General features: G+C 44.1%; 1 protein-coding gene across 2 annotated transcripts; it reads left to right on the forward strand.

Moving 5' to 3' along the window:
• Positions 1–1,045: 1,045 nt before the first annotated feature.
• Positions 1,046–12,435, forward strand: rcor2 (REST corepressor 2). 2 transcript variants are annotated; one of them, XM_085400341.1, is made up of 14 exons: positions 1,046–1,206; positions 4,370–4,495; positions 5,974–6,030; positions 6,786–6,866; positions 7,158–7,210; positions 7,305–7,466; positions 7,559–7,683; positions 7,955–8,021; positions 8,125–8,364; positions 8,520–8,597; positions 8,889–8,946; positions 10,544–10,611; positions 10,905–11,066; positions 11,804–12,435. In XM_085400341.1, exons 2-14 carry the CDS (start codon positions 4,372–4,374, stop codon positions 12,149–12,151), a joined length of 1,623 nt encoding a protein of 540 aa, XP_085256467.1. In that variant the 5' UTR covers positions 1,046–1,206; positions 4,370–4,371; the 3' UTR covers positions 12,152–12,435. The 2 variants fall into 2 exon arrangements, with proteins under 2 accessions (XP_085256467.1, XP_085256468.1); XM_085400342.1 differs by lacking the exon at positions 1,046–1,206 and adding an exon at positions 2,286–2,483.
• The last annotated feature ends 3,248 nt before the right edge of the window (positions 12,436–15,683 follow it).

Raw genomic sequence — 15,683 nt, forward strand, 5'->3', positions numbered from 1 at the left:
AACAGGAGCAAAAACAAGGAAATGGAAAAAGAGAGAGAGAGCAGCAGTGAGGAGATAAGGTGAGAAGTGAGAGGAGGAAGAGGAGGAGGAAGTGGTGATGCCACAGAGAAAGAAAGAAGAGAGAAAGAGCTGGAGGAGTTTGTAACAGGCTGTTACATGTCAGCAGCAGGCACTGGTGACGGGAGCAGTGGCTTCTGTGAGAGTGTTACTGCGAAGGTTAGTGGGTTTATTCCCAGCATCAGGTGAGAGAGCTCCTGCTAAAGCTAACACTGAAACATCCCCCATTCTGCTCACACACACACTCATCCACCTGTGAACTCACACGCGCACAGGCTCGTGCACACAAACACATCCAGGTCGCAACTCTTTGAACTGTTCTGTTTTAAATAAATAAATAAAAACGAGCACACTGAGGCTATTCATCTGAGTCACTGTCAGTTTATGCACAAAGTAACGCACGCGCCTGAAGACACGTTCGCATACTGACGTACTCGCGCGCGCACACGCACGAACACTCGTTTCAATTGTGCTCCGCTCCTGCCCTTTTCTCCACCAAGCAAGTCTGGACAGCCTGCCTCAGTACAGAGATGCACTGAATCCCTCCGCCGACACACTGGCAAGTAGTCCCTAATTTATGGGATTTTGATAGATAGCGGATTAAGACTCTCTAACACCTATTGTTTTACAAAATGAAATACCGACACGTTTCTCTTCCATTTAAAGGTCATTAACGATGTAATGATCAAGACGTGAATTATCAGGCAGGCATATTTAAAAGGCAAAATATTTTTAGGACAAAGATTTTAAGTATCGCGCACTGACGTGAGCACGCTTAAAAGTCAATTCACACACATGGCACATAAGGTAAAATCCAAAACCAAGACTGAGATAAAGTTAATAGTTAAGGGACTACTTCTTGTCAATCCAAACGGCTCCTAAGCTTGGGAGAGGCGAACGCATCCAAGCGGATGTCCACCTCACTTTTCTCCGGGTGTTGTCCGTCTCCCGGCGCACATACACACTCACAGCTTCCATCTATCCGTGCAGTTCTCATCATTGTAGTGTGACTGTGCTCATCAATTAGGCGAGAGTTCAGGCTTTTTAGACACACTAATTGCCTTTGAGCGCTTCGGAGGGGACTGCAAGCTGCAGACAGAGGCTCGGAGAAGTTTTGGCTGCGGGGAAGCGGAGAGAAGCGAAACACAGGTACAGTGTGACTATTATCTCCACTTCTAACTACTGGCGTTACTAATGTAACGCGAGGGTACTAGCCGCAAGCTAACTAGCTAACGTTAGCATCCCAGCGACCAACTAGGCTAGACTTAAATTGCACTTTGGTGATGAGGACAGATGTCATATATTTTCTAGTTTCCAGCCTTTTGGAATGACTTGGACCTTGGAAATTGCTACTATTTTTAGTTTAAGGACCCTAAACATACCGGCAAGTTGGGCAATTATGACATAAAGAGCGAGTTTTTTTTTCACTCCAGGGCAGCAGCAGACAGTAGCGTTGGTAGTAACAGCAGCGTACGCGTGGGGAAAACAAAAGGACTTCAAAGTGAGACACAGCGTACAGATGACTGTACAACGAAGCTGTTAAAAATATTGATTTTTTTTAAAGCTAGTAAACGGGACTCAAATTTGAGAATCACCCGGTGCGAGTCCGTCGTCTCTTTTTATTTTTATTTTTAGTGGTGGGATCTCAGGGTTTAACATATTATAAAACAGTCCGCCTATTACAATGTTAACTTTAACATGTAATGTCCCCCCCCCGCTTTAAGGTCATCCTGTGCTGACTCTTGCGAGCCATGAGCACCTGACTAGTCACTGTAGGAGTACTATTGTTTTTCCTTTTACCACTGTGAGTCAAAAAGTGTTCATCATCAGACTACCCACTTAAAAATTGCGGTGAAGAACCTAAATAGATTTTAGACATATTACCCAAAACGAAACGATCGAATTGCTCGTGGTATTGTTCACTACAGTGCAAAGCATATCTGATGACCCAATATTGTGTTTAAGTGAGGAAAAGTTTAGAAATCTGGCCATATGAGGGAAAAGGATGTAGAAGAGGAAAGCCTGCATGTGATCGCGTAGTTGAGTATTATGTATTACTACGAGTATCCAGTCCTTGTCGAGGTTATCAGTTAATATGTTGTAGTTATAGCTCTCGTTCTTGAAACGGTTGATAAATCTGCCAGTGATTGAGGCTACCGCGATAGAGGCTACCACAACACTCCCCCCACCCCCTTCCACCACGAAACTCGCTGAAAGTGAAGCGGGGCGGTCTCACGCAGCCAGTTCTCTTGTAAATAAGTAAACTTGAGTATATCGACAAAGACGAAGGGATGTGTTGAAGGTGGCGATGTTTCCAGTGAAGCCGGACGGGGGGCAGCCGCTGTAGTTTCCGAGGCCACCGGGAACAGCGATAGACAAAGACCACCAGAGAGCTTCAGACACTTGTATTGTCTGCTCTGAGTTTGGTGTGTATGGTTTTTAATCTCGAGAATCGTGAGGGTTGCGACTCGTTTCCCCGCAGAGGCTTGACTGGCTCAGTATGTTGTGCGGTGGTGGTGATGTGTATGCGGGGGTACGGTAACTACATCGGTCACCCAACTTCGAGTCCATGCTTTGTTCTGGCCGCGGTTCAAGTTGACAAGTGAAGTTGCGGGTGAGATGGTGAATGAAAGCACGCGCCTTTTAACGTGCGTTTGCACTGGGACTCGTGCCCGGTGTCGCCAGTCATTGTTTTAGGGGCTCTTATCGTTTGCGCTTGAGGAGGAAGAGGGAGTTTAGATAGGCTACTTTCTGCAATATTTCATTGGCCCAGAGATGTAGAGACATCGAGAAGACGACAAATATCATGTAATAGTATAGTAATGGCTGTGGATCACACTTCGTCTCTTAGAGGAGGGTCTTATTTATTTATTTGTTTGTAGATGTTTCTTCTCATCAGCGATTATATTCTTTGTTTACTGATGTTGACGTAGATCCCCACTGAACGGGTTTTACCTTTGCTTTGCCTTTGCTGTTGGAGGGGCTCATGTAATGGATTTCTCTTTATGTGTGATTACTTGCAATGTAGCAACCAGCGCCTTTCTGCACCAGCAGATGGGTGGTGTACTGGTATCAGCCAACAGCAGCCTTGTTGACTGATAGGAAAGTAAAATTTGCATCTCGGTGGGTAATATTTACTTGTTGTGTCAAATCAGTTTTTTAAATGTCTATTTGCATCCTTGTAGCAAAAATAAGATGCATAAAAGTTACAAAAAATAAACAAATATGTAAAATATTGGTACCAGCTATTATCAGCCTAACAAATAAGGGATTGGTATTGATATCAGTATTTTGTGCCAGTATTGAACTAAAATTTGGTTCACCCTTTTTTCTGTTTTTTTTTTTTTTTTTTTTCTGAATAGACACAAAGGTAGGACCACATCTAGTTAATTACTCACTCATCTAATCATTATATGTTGGATTAAAGAAAGCTACTTTCAGCTTCTTCTTTGTCACAAGGTGTTGACACAGCAGGTAGCTCTGGATGTTTGAGTTGGCAGAGTTTTACAGCGGACTTTCTAAAAGGATTTGTTTTGTAAATGGCTCTAAAAATGTGACTTGTTAAACTTTTAGCTGAGAAATACTTGATTATGTTAACTGCAATCAAACTGATTTGATCAATTGCTTATTATTATTTATCTTTAATATTATTATTTATTTGAGCGTCATAAAGAAATTGTCAGATTTTGGTCCAGAGCTCAGTGCCGTGTCCTTGATGGCTCTTACAGAGCGACTGCGGTGAGATAACAGATGTTCATTTGGGAAAAAATGGGATGTTGACATGTCACTTGAACTGTAAACAGTGGGTAAAATAGGCCTCTGTTCTGTTTGTTTGTGGGTATTGCTCCACCCAGACAAGAAGACATCTTTAATCAGCTGGAGCGACAAAGGAAGACTCCGGTTAATCAGTCTGGCTCTTTTGTTGAAGATGAAGTTGTTCCTGTTGATTTAGTCGGGATTTGCTCTTGATAAATCAGAACCTGAGCAGAAAACTTGCATTTAGAGATTCAATCGTAAGTAGTTGAGGTCTTGAATGAGTTGTTGTATAGAAAGCTGCTTTTTGGAAAATAAACTCAGCTCCAGGTAGATAATGGGATTCCCTCCAAGGTGGCAACATAAGGGCCCATTTTACTTTACAAGCGTGAGTTGGTTTTTATAGGGTTGCAAGTGGAAACAAATAGCAGCCAGTGCACTAATGAAACAAGGCATAACTCATAGTTTAATAGGAGATTGAATCGCTTGGGGCAGAAATGTTGATGAATGGTGGATTTTTAACTAGTGACATGTTATGTGTGTGTCTGTGTGTGTGCAGTCATGCCCTCAGTGATGGAGCGCTCGGGGGCTGGGGTCCTGTCCAGGAGCAGAGCCAAAACCGTAACCAACGGGAATAGCCAGCCACACTCTGAGGAGGAGAGCAGCGATGAAGAGCATGCTCACGGTACACACGTACACACTTTTCGTTATAGTGTTTGATTTATCAGATATCACGGTAAACGTTCTAACATGGAGCATTAACCTACAAATGATACTTGCAGGCATTTTCTTGCCAGCTGTTCCTGTTGCATGCATTGCATTGCTGCAGTGCTCTCTGTCATCCCCTCTCTTCATCCTTGTCCTCTGCCCACATACGTCTCTCCTTCCTTCATTCTCTCCTTCACCCACTGACTTCCTGTTGATCTTTGAGGAGCCCATTTTAAGATAAGAAATGGCAGTTTTACACAACTAGTTTTCCTCTCTGTTACCTTTCTTCCCTCCTCTGTTCCTTCTATCAAGCATCCTTCTTCTTTATCATGCTCCTTCTGGCTCCATTCATTTCACCCATCTGCTCATGTTTCTATCATCCCCTTCTCCTCCCTTCCTGTCCTCTGTCCCAGAGGAACCTGTAATCTGTCTCTTCCTCCTTCAGGTTTGCTTCCCTGCATTTCTCACAGTCTCTTCACTCCTCGCTTTCCACATTCTCCAGCTTCCTAGTTTCCTGCTAGCTTTACCGCAGCGATAATTACCTGATGTCTGCCACCCATCGATGCTCTACCCGCTCGTCTTCGTCGGGTGGTGAACAATATCAAAATGTTAAATGGCATTTCTGGATTATCTTATTTATTGTTTTTACTTATTTATTAATGGAAGTTGTACATGGAAGTTTTTCTTTATTTAAATGTTTTCTTCATATACCAGTGTTTTCCCCCCACTTGTTTTTTACTGTATTTTTTACAAATGTAGTACAGTTTTGTTCTAATGGTTAATTAGAAAATATGTAGCTGACCTTATGTACGAATAGATTAATACATAATAAAATAAACAATAGATGCATTTAAAAACAAATTGGTTTGTTTTGAACATTAAGACTATATTTAAAAGTTAGATTTAGCCTGTGTGTCTAAAAAAATGAAACAAATACAAAAATGCCTGAATGAATTCTTTCTACTGCCCTGAAGACTCTTCTATGCCAAAAAGACACCTGGTTGTATGGAAGTTTATGCGAAAAGAGAAGTTCAGATTCCTCAGTAAACATGTTCTGAATGAATTTATGGTTACAGATGCTAGTTTGAAGTTTTAGTGACAACTGCGTGATGTTAGACAACTTGACCAGAAGGCATCTTTGTGAGATACCTGAAGCACTCTCCAATGACTGAGCTCCTCCTGTAAGGGAGAGCCCAGCCATCCTTTACATAAAGCTCATTTCCACCGTTTGCATCTGCGATCTCATTCTTTTGGTCAATACCCAGAGCTCGTAACCATAGGTGGGAGTAGGGACATAGATTGGCCAGTAAATCAAGAGGTTTGCATTTATGTTCAGTGGTGTGATCCACTTTGTTTAGTTTTGCAACTTGGAACCTTTTCTGGTGTGTTACACAAATGTTTTTGCCCTGCATTGCAGCTCTTGAAATATAAACTTATGTACGCTTGTCTCTGCAGACAGCATGATCAGAGTGGGAGGAGACTACCAGGCTCAGATCCCAGAGTTCAAACCAGGTGAGCTGGGAGGGAGAAAAGCACAACAAAAGGAGACGACAGAGGGCATTAAAATTGACGATAAAAAGAGAGAGAGGGAGGGAATAACCTCTGTGTCTCCTTCCAAGAGGAGACACAGAGGTTGAAGAGAAGTGTGGAGGAGACTACGGATGAATGCAGATTAGTAGAGGAGTGAAGGTCGAAAAGAGTCATTTTACAATAGAACAAAAAACAGGAAAATGAAAAGAAGGCTGGAGGGGAAAACGAGGAGCTGTCATCTTTGTCCAGTAATGCAGACGTCAGAGTGACGCTTATTTGTCAGTGTTTTAGTGTTATTGAATGCAAAATCAGAAGGTTCAAAAACATTAAGTGTCCTCCATGAAAGAGCCCTGTTGCTTTGCTTGAGTAGATGAAAAATGTTTTGATGCTGAGGAAACAGTCGTCATAACCTTCACGGAGGAACGGCGGCATGCTTCAACAGCTTGTACCAAAGAAGGGGACAAGCAGGCAAACCAGCATAATCTGTTGTACGGAGTGCACAAATGTTGACTTCCCAAAGAGTTCAGCTGATGAAGAGGGAGCTTTAGCCAGATGGAAACATGCAAAGATGGGTAGATGGATAAGAAAAGAGAGATGCTGGGGATTGAGAGAGCTTAAGTGGTGGATAGGAGGGACATGGAGTTGACATGAACGAGTAAAAGAGGGATTGACAAATATGTATAACCTCAAAGTGTGGATTTAAGTGTTCGCTTTGTGTTGTTTGTTTCCATTTTCAGACAGCCCAGCCCGCTACAGTGAGAAGGACCAGAGGAGCATGTTGGTCTGGTGTCCCAACAGCCAGCTCTCTGATGCTATGTGTAAGCTCCACACACCTGCCTTACCTTGTATTCATGTGTGCGAGCTAAAAAACTTGACCTTCAGTTTAATGGATATATGCTGACTGGAGGGTGGCAATTAAAACTCTCGACTGTCTCTTCCTGTGCACTTATGGTCTTTCTCTCTCTTACCCTTTTCCTCTTCATCTCTCTGTTTTCTGTTATTATGCAACCCCCCTCCCCCCTATTCATTTTTTTAGTCTTCTCTTCATTCTCCTTCACCATCTTTAGATTATTATGTATTATTTTAACAGTTTTTCTATCTTCTTCCAGTGGACGAGTACATCCTCATGGCTAAGGAGAAACACGGATACAACATGGAGCAGGTAAGGGCATCAGAAACAAAAGCTCAGATGTTTATATTTCTTTCTGTCTTCTGACCTAAACTTTTCCTGGTTTCCTGACTTTTGGCTCCATCAGGCTCTGGGCATGTTATTGTGGCACAAACACGACGTGGAGCGCTCACTGGCCGACCTGGCAAACTTCACCCCCTTCCCGGATGAGTGGACAGTTGAAGATAAAGTGCTGTTCGAGCAGGCCTTCAGCTTCCACGGCAAGAGCTTCCACCGCATCCAGCAGATGGTGCGTGACTGAGAGAGACACACATGCACTTACCACCCTAAATATTTAAAACGAGTGATGAAAAGTAAATTTTCTTTTTTTCGTGTTTGTAGCTTCCAGACAAGCTGATCTCCAGCCTGGTAAAGTACTACTACAGCTGGAAGAAGACCAGAACCAGGACATCAGTCATGGACCGACAGGCCAGGAGGCTGATCAACAAGAGAGAGAAAGATGACAGGTTTGAGATGCCTTCACCAATCGTGGAGAAACAACTGCTCACCTGAGATCTGACATTTGGAGAACTTTTTTGTTAAATGACACTCAGTGAGCGCGGCATCCTGGGAAACTAGGCTCATGAATATAAATAAGACAGGCTGATATTATTTCTTGTCTTTTCAGCTGACATTTTAGAGCATTTCAGACGTGTGTTTGATGAAATTTCAACAATAAAACAGCACAAAGTTTAAACACTGGTGTGCTTTGTGTAATTTATGTTTTTTGTCTTGCAGTAATGATGAGATTGAAGAAGGAGAGCAGGCCAGTGACAGTGATTTTGAAATTGATGCCAAGAAAGAGGTGAGAAAGTGTGTGTGCGCACATTCAGAGAAACAACTTCTGTGAGGTGAGGACCGAGCTGCCTTGACACTTGAATGATATTTGTGATTCGATGTGCACACAGGCGGCAAAACAGAACGCGAGCAGCACCAGCTCTGACAAAGCCACGCCCAGCCGCTCCGGTCCAGTGAAGAAGGAGAACATCGGAGCTCAGTACAGACACCACCCGCTCAGAGCCCGCCGCAGGCCACCCAAAGGCATGCACCTGGAGCAGGCGGACATCATGTCTCTGTCGGCCTCTCACGATGCTGGAGTTCTAACCATTCGCCAGCTGGACACACAGCTGGTTTCACTCAAGAGACAGGTGCCAGGGTTTTCAGTGTGGATTTAATGATGTCTTTGGTCATCAGATTATAAATGCAAAGAGTAAATGCACATGAATGTTCTCAAAGCAGGTTTTAGCTGCAAGAACTACCAGCTAAAAAATAACCCTACCTCACTGCCCCTCCTCTGTCTCAGGTCCAGTCTATCAAACAGAACAACAGCAGTTTTAAGCAGAGCCTAGCTGAAGGTGTTGATGGCTCCAGACCTACAGACGTAAGTCTTGAAACTCCCCTCTCTATGCCCTTTCCCTCCTTTCCATATCCCTTATTTCTTGCCTGTATTCAATTTTCTCCTCCCCTGATCTCGCTCCAGTTTGTTCCTTTCCTCATCTATTCACGCGGCCCTTCCTCAACTCCCTCCAGACAGTATTTCACCCCTCGTGGGACTGACTCTAGTCTTAACCTGCTCATTGCTCTCTTACTGCCATCTTCCTCCCTCTCTCCCCCCCTTGTTTCCTACCACCTACCTCACTCTCATTCTAATCTCTAGTTCTTTCTCTCCTAGCCTGCCCCTAAGATGAACTCTCGTTGGACCACAGAGGAGCAGCTCCTTGCAGTGCAGGGTGAGTGAAGGCTGTAGCTTCCTCCCCCTCCAAGAGGCACCTCTTGTCATCAGCTCTCCTCTACCTGCCTCCCATTCACAGCCAGATGTCTTATTAGACATTCATATTGATATTCTGCACACACAGGAGCTGCCTGTACTCATGTGTTGGTACGGTACAAGCTCCTCGATTATTTCTCCAGGAGCTACTTTTGGATATTTTGCAATGGGCTGATGCTGGTGGGAGTTTTTGTCTTTAGGGATGGTAACGTTTAGAAAGCTTAATTTTGCCCCTAAAAGAGATTTTATTTTTATTTTGACATGAAAAGTGACGAAGTCCTATTGTGAAGCCTCTGGGTGTATTTGCCCTCATTATATTAGTTCTTTTAAAGACAGACATGAGTATGGGGTGATCTGACTGTGAGTGAAGCACTTACAAAAACTTATCATTAGCTCGTTCCCAAAGTGAGGGCCGAGGCCCCCTGGTGGATCGCAGTAATAACAGAAATTCAATTTGAAATTAGTGGTAATAGGAGGTAGTTGGGTTGTGATGTTACTCATTACTCTACCCTTGTGTTGAAGTCTTTGTCCCAGTGACAGGAGGGTCACACATTGACCTCATCACTTTGCATATAATATAATAATATTAGCCATGTATAGCCAACCGCCTGCACTGTTTGATTTTGGATCAAATTTCCTAGGAAATGCATCACTTCTGTTTTGTATTTTGATTAGCATGAAGGTTTAGGATTGGGTGGGCCTAGTGGGAATTTGTTTTTTAACTGGGCTGCACCACTCTTGACTTTGGGAATGGTTGTCCTAATTAATCTATAGCTTTGTCCTTGATGGAGACCATAACTTACAAAATTTATGTCATTTTATTTGGTATGAAACAAGCATTTGAGCTCAAAGTCATTAAGAAAGTGCTCACTGAGGTCAAAGCGCAAGGGAACCAGGGACTGTTTCCCAGTATACCTCTAAGACCTAAAATGCCCTTTTTGCCCATAGATGAGTCCTCCTGCTGGTCATTAGACAGAATGCAAATTTAAGGCACTTCTAATCTACTCAGTTCTGACGTTTAACTCCATCACCAGTATACAGTCTATAGGGGGAGAGCCCTGTTTGTTTCAGTTTTTCATGACACGATGGAGCTACAGGGTGCAGTTGGACTGGAAAGTGCCGTAAACTTCAGGTCTGTTCATCGTGTGCATTATTTCAGCTTTAAAAGCGAGCACGAGGAGAGAAAATCAGAAGTTGTTAGGAGCGTATCAGCCACAAAAGTGGAAGGTAAAATTAGCAGCTGCAGCCCGTGTGCCTTTGAGCAAAACCTGTACCTCCATGTGGTACAGCTGCTCCAACAGAAAAAACAAAACAAAAACCCTGAAAGTGTGCAGTGAAGCAGGTCAGGGCGGGAAAAGAGCAGGTGCACTGAGCCAGCTGAGCTCAGATGGAGGTTAACTGTAAACATGCTCACCATACGTGACTCTTCCTGTCCCTCCTCTCACATCCTCTGCCACACACCCCTCACTGAGCGAGAGGAAGCTGGCTGACTCTGTTGCTTTTGATTGCTATATGCTGCTTGGTACAGGCAGGACATTAACCCGACTTCTCTTTTCCAGCTATCCGGCGTTATGGTAAAGACTTCACCGCCATCGCTGAAGTGATCGGGACTAAGACTCCGGCTCAGGTGAGCTTCCTCTTTCTCACATGTTGAAAGTGTGTGAAGACCACCTCTCGTCTTATTCTGACCTCACCCAGCAGTGCACTTGAGCGAGCTGCCTATCAGCTTTTCATCTCTTTTCCATTTTCCCTTTCATCCTCCGCCTAACGGTTTCCTCTATAGGATCTCTGTAATCTCCATTATCCCTGCTTTCATTTGTCTTCTCCCCTCTAACGTCCGCCTCTGTGTCCTTGAGATCGGCATCACTTTGTCCTCATTCTCTTCCTCGCCAACTCTCCATCTCTCCCCGGCTTGCTCAGGTGAGCTCGTTCTTCGTGAGCTACCGGCGCCGCTTCAACCTAGACGAAGTGCTAAGGGAGTGGGCGGCGGAGCAAGTGGCCACCAGCCGAGACCAGAGAGACCCCAGGAGGAGTGGTGAGGAGATGGCAACGGCTACAGATGGCGGCGTAGAGGAGGAGGAGGTGAGGACAGTTAATACCCAAGAGGTGCCTGTAAGAGTTTCAGATTTTGTTGTCACGTGAAATCTGTTTAAGAGAAGTTTTACATGAAACTGAAGCAGGTTGTAAGAATATTATTTGTATTTAATATAAAGCTGTCAGCATGTGAGTGCTGCACATGAATCTGTACACCTCTGTTCTATCTTAATTGCACCTTCTGCTTTTTAATAAAGGATTAAACACACGACAAAGGCTGTAAACAGATTTGTATCTCTGTAAATAATTATTAGTTTGATGGAACTACTTTCAGCGGTGGATTAACACGTGTGCTGCAGGAGAGCACATGACTGAGTGTAGGACATGCAACAGCATGTTAAAGCAACATGTAGCTTCAGTAATATTTGGAAGTAGTAGGACTGGGAGCTTTGCCATCTCCACCAACCCTGTCCTGTGTCTCACTGACAGATTTAAAACGACAGACCTCGTAATGCAACTTTGAGTGATTCACAGTTCAAACTCATCCCTATGTATCTCACACTGGGTGTCGGTGTAACCCCTCTGTCCGACCCACCAGCAGGTGGGCGGGGCCTCTGTGCTCACAGACACACTATTTGCTCACTCGGTGACAGCACACAGAGCCAAACGCAGCATCCGATTGCAAAACGTAAAGTTTTTATCTGCCCACCGCTTTTGTTCCTCTCTACATCCTGTTTGCACCTCCTCCTGACGCTCCTCCATCTGTCTCTTTCCTCCCCCTTCAGGTCAAAATGGAGGACCCCCCCTCAGACGCCACAGGCAGCTCCTCTCCCCCCTCCTCCGCTCACGCCCCGTCCTCTTTCTCCCAGCCTCCCCCGCTGCTGCGTCCAGCTCCTCCTTCAGCACCCCCGAGCCTCCTCCGTCAGCCACCTCCTCTTCAGACGCGCCCGCTTCAGAACAGAGCTCCCCACAACCACCCCCCACCTCCGCTCATCCGGCCCGCAGTGACCGCCACCACCACCTCCTCCGGGAGTCTCAGGGGTTCTCCTCCCACCTCGTCCTCTTCCTCCGCTGCAGTTCAGATGCCTCCATCACTGGTCGGGCTTAAAGTGGAGCAGCCCAACTCACACTGATAGACACACGCAGCAGTAGGAGTAGACGCAGACACGCGCACACACATAAAAAACACACAAACACAAAGCTTCTCTTCCTTCACCCTGGGACCATCACACGACCACATCAAATGACACGCTCAGGTCCCCAGTGTGACATCAATCGTCATTAGTGACGTGAAGCTCCTTTACTGTACTGACAAACACCTACCTCCAACACAGTCCTCTAACACACACACACACACACAGAGCTAGGAACTCCAAACACTACCTGCACACAACACAGAGAAGAGACACTGGATCATGAAGCAGTTAAAAGAAAGCCACAACCACAAGAGTGCAAATCCACCTGCACGTCTCCATGGCAACTCTTGAACATCTGGAGGACTGTGGATGAACACTATGTATATCTATATGCTGTAGTTGCATCGGTCTAGTCATCCACACAACCATCAGGAGAAAGAAAAGGAATAAATGAGGGAAAGAGGAAGAGTGGCCCACAGCTGAGCCAGACGTGCTGCTCCTGAGAGGGCGTCTGCGTCACACGCAGCATTTTGTTTTCTTCTTTCAGATTTAGACCCTCAAAGGGGAGCGGAGGTACTTCTGCAAAAGCTTTGTGATCAAAGCTGAATCTTTTATTTTGGTTTTGAATTGTTGATTCTTTTCGTTCTGCGTTGGGCGAAATCTTCCCTCATAGCCATGTATTGCTAGTATTAACTGGAGTGGTGTTTTGGTTTTTTTTTTTTTGGTTCAACTAGAATTTTAAAAGGTGTGCCTGAGGTAGGCAGTTAGTTACTGTAAGTAGATTAGATGGTGTACTTTGATTACTGAGCGTAAAGGAGAAAAAGAGCCCGTTAACATGCTCTGTCTCACCTTTCTGGAGCTGTTCATTTGCTCAGTGTTCAAATCTTGTTACTTTGGAGGAATATTTGAAGTGATCAATCCCCAACATCTGCAGTGCAGCTCTAAACATCAGTCTGTGATGTTTCAATAATGGTGTTAATATTCTCTAAATAAGTGATGTTTGATCTTTGACAGCCGCGCCTGCCAAAGTGTTTTGTTGCTTTAAACGCAGAGTTAGGCACGGAGCGTCAGAGAGGAGTCTGACATTTCACATGGTTGCATTGTTTCTTACACAGGAAGAGTTTGACATTTTTGGAAACACTCGTTTGTGCTCTCGCAGGGTCTCAGTCTCCGAGCGGCAGCCTCGATTACCACTTCAGAGTGGTATCTCTCTGCACTCGTCAAAATGCCAAACAAGTCATTTAAACCCAAAATAGTGCAAGTTGCGACTTTCGGTTAGTGTGTCTGAGTAATTTATAGAAGTGACTTTACAAAGAGGTGATGACTTTGTGTTCCCCCCCCCCAGTCCAGATAAGGCAGCCTCGAGTCCTGTGCTGTCCTGGCGCAGAGGTCAAAGGAGATCTGGAAGACATCTTTGCTGCAGCGTCAGCCACTTGATTCATTTATCCAATAAACTGAGTGCTTCTGAGTTGTGCAACAGTGCAGTTTTCTGTTCATGGCTAGTGCTTCCAAAAGTGATGGTATGGCACAACCTGATGAACAAATGCAGATGATTGAAGCATCTGTCTGGATGACCTTTGTTGTTTATTTCTGTTGCTAGTCTTAGACTACTCTTATCCAGCTGTCTGCATCGCTGCCTTTTTATGCAGATCTGAGGTCAGTGGTTAAGCTTCCTTAAACTGTGGTGTTGCCCCAAGCGTAGCCTCAAATCACCTACTTTTGTTAGCAGAGGCCTTCAGCGTTCAGTTGAACGCGGCACTGAGGAGGAACGGAAACTGCATCGCTACGTTTGGCTTTAATAGAAGTTTTGCCTTTTTCACCTGTTTTGTTTGTTCCTCCAAAAAACCCTGCTTGTGTGTACTGTATGTACCAAGGTGTTTACATTGTGGAAACTGAACTGTTTGAGGCGTTTTTTCTTTTGAATAAACAAATGACCAAATTCTTCATGATGTCGGTTTTTGAAGACATTTCTCCAGCTAAGCTATATTTTCTGTCATAGATAGTCATTTTATTCATATTGAACTATTTGTTAACGCAAATCAGTGCATTTAGGCATGTTCAAGAAGTCCTGCTGAAGTTCAAACAGAATGGTGAAGGCAGGTGATTTAAGTAACTTTGAATGTGGCATGCTTTTGGTTCCAGACGGGACTGTCTGAGTGTTACAAAAAAATACTGCTCTACTAGGATTTACGATAGGGGCTTAGAATGATCCACAAGACGTGCAGGTAACAGTAACTCAAAACCACTTGTTATGACCAAGGTGTGCAGAAGAGAATCTCTGAATGTACACATCAAACCAGATGGGATACAGCAGCAGAAGACCACACTTGAGTGCCACTCCTGTCAACTAAAAGCAGGAAACTGAGGACAACTCTGAGCTCACCAAAAACTGGACAGTGAAACACTGGAAAATGCTTCCTCGTCTGAGTTTTGAATTCTGCTTCAACGTTTAGATGTTTAGGTCTGAATTTAGCATGAACAACATGAACGCATGGATCCCTCCCACCCTCCTGGTGGTGTCATGGTGCACGGGACGTTCCCTTGGCACATTTTTGGGCCCCTTAGGATCAAGAGGCTACCTGAGTGTGGTTGTTGACTATGCAAATCCTTTTTACCACAGTTTTCCCACCCCCTTTTTGGATGTGGTGCAATTGGAGAATCCCATCAAGACAAAAGTGCAGAAAGTCTGCCATCTAATCACTGGAATATGGAGTGCCACGAAGAATTGAGGCAGCTCTGAAAGCAAAAGGACATCCAAACTGGTGTATGTAATAAAGTGGCCAAAGTGCTGCAGGGGAGTTTCATGACTTCGTAATGCCAAATCATCAAAACCCTGTTTAGTTCTAACAGGTTGGATCACCTGCATTCATCACATGCAGGGCTGCAGACACCAGCCTGCTGAGCTTGACCTCTGTGACTTTCTGCAGAACGAGAAAGAAAACAAAGCATATTCTGATAAATATGCAAACTTGAACTTCAAAGCTTTCATAAAAATCATAATGAAAACCAAGATTCAGTCACGTTGGGAAGAGCCGAAAGAGAAAGAAGGAAAAAAAAAAGGTCTCACTCCTGTACAACATCCACTTGCCCAAGTTTGAACACAAACATCTGCTCAGGTGATGTGACATAGATTCACAGCGGCTACTACACTAAACCTCAACTGCTGCTCATATAATGGATTTTCAGAGTCCGGCTATCATTATATCATTGTTTTTATTACTATCATTGTAATTTTTCATCATTTTGTCTTTGCACAAAAAAAAAAGAAAAGAAACAAAAAAACAAAACAAATAATACATTTTTCAGGAGTTGATCACCCCCTCCCAACCCCCCCAAAAAACCCACCACTACAGTTACAGTTCGCTCAAAACACATTTAAATCAATGTAAATTACAGCAATGTAAAACGAAATAATGTCAAATAAAATCAACCCTGAAAGAGATAATATAACAGCAACAGCCAGAATAATTAGAATCCAATACCCAGCACCTTAATACAATGATCAACGTTTTAAAAGGAAAATCTGACG

This window comes from Rhamphochromis longiceps, linkage group LG3 (genome assembly GCF_057381845.1).
Source record: "Rhamphochromis longiceps isolate RC_006_pf linkage group LG3, R_longiceps_female_GT1.1, whole genome shotgun sequence".
Lineage (NCBI taxonomy): Eukaryota > Metazoa > Chordata > Actinopteri > Cichliformes > Cichlidae > Rhamphochromis > Rhamphochromis longiceps.

Bases quoted from the DNA above. Each gene is read 5' to 3' on its own strand.
- rcor2 (XM_085400341.1), top strand. From the start codon at position 4,372: ATGCCCTCAGTGATGGAGCGCTCGGGGGCTGGGGTCCTGTCCAGGAGC. The intron at 7,211-7,304 runs GTAAGGGCATCA...TGGCTCCATCAG, and splicing joins ACGGATACAACATGGAGCAG to GCTCTGGGCATGTTATTGTG. The intron at 10,612-10,904 runs GTGAGCTTCCTC...CGGCTTGCTCAG, and splicing joins GGACTAAGACTCCGGCTCAG to GTGAGCTCGTTCTTCGTGAG.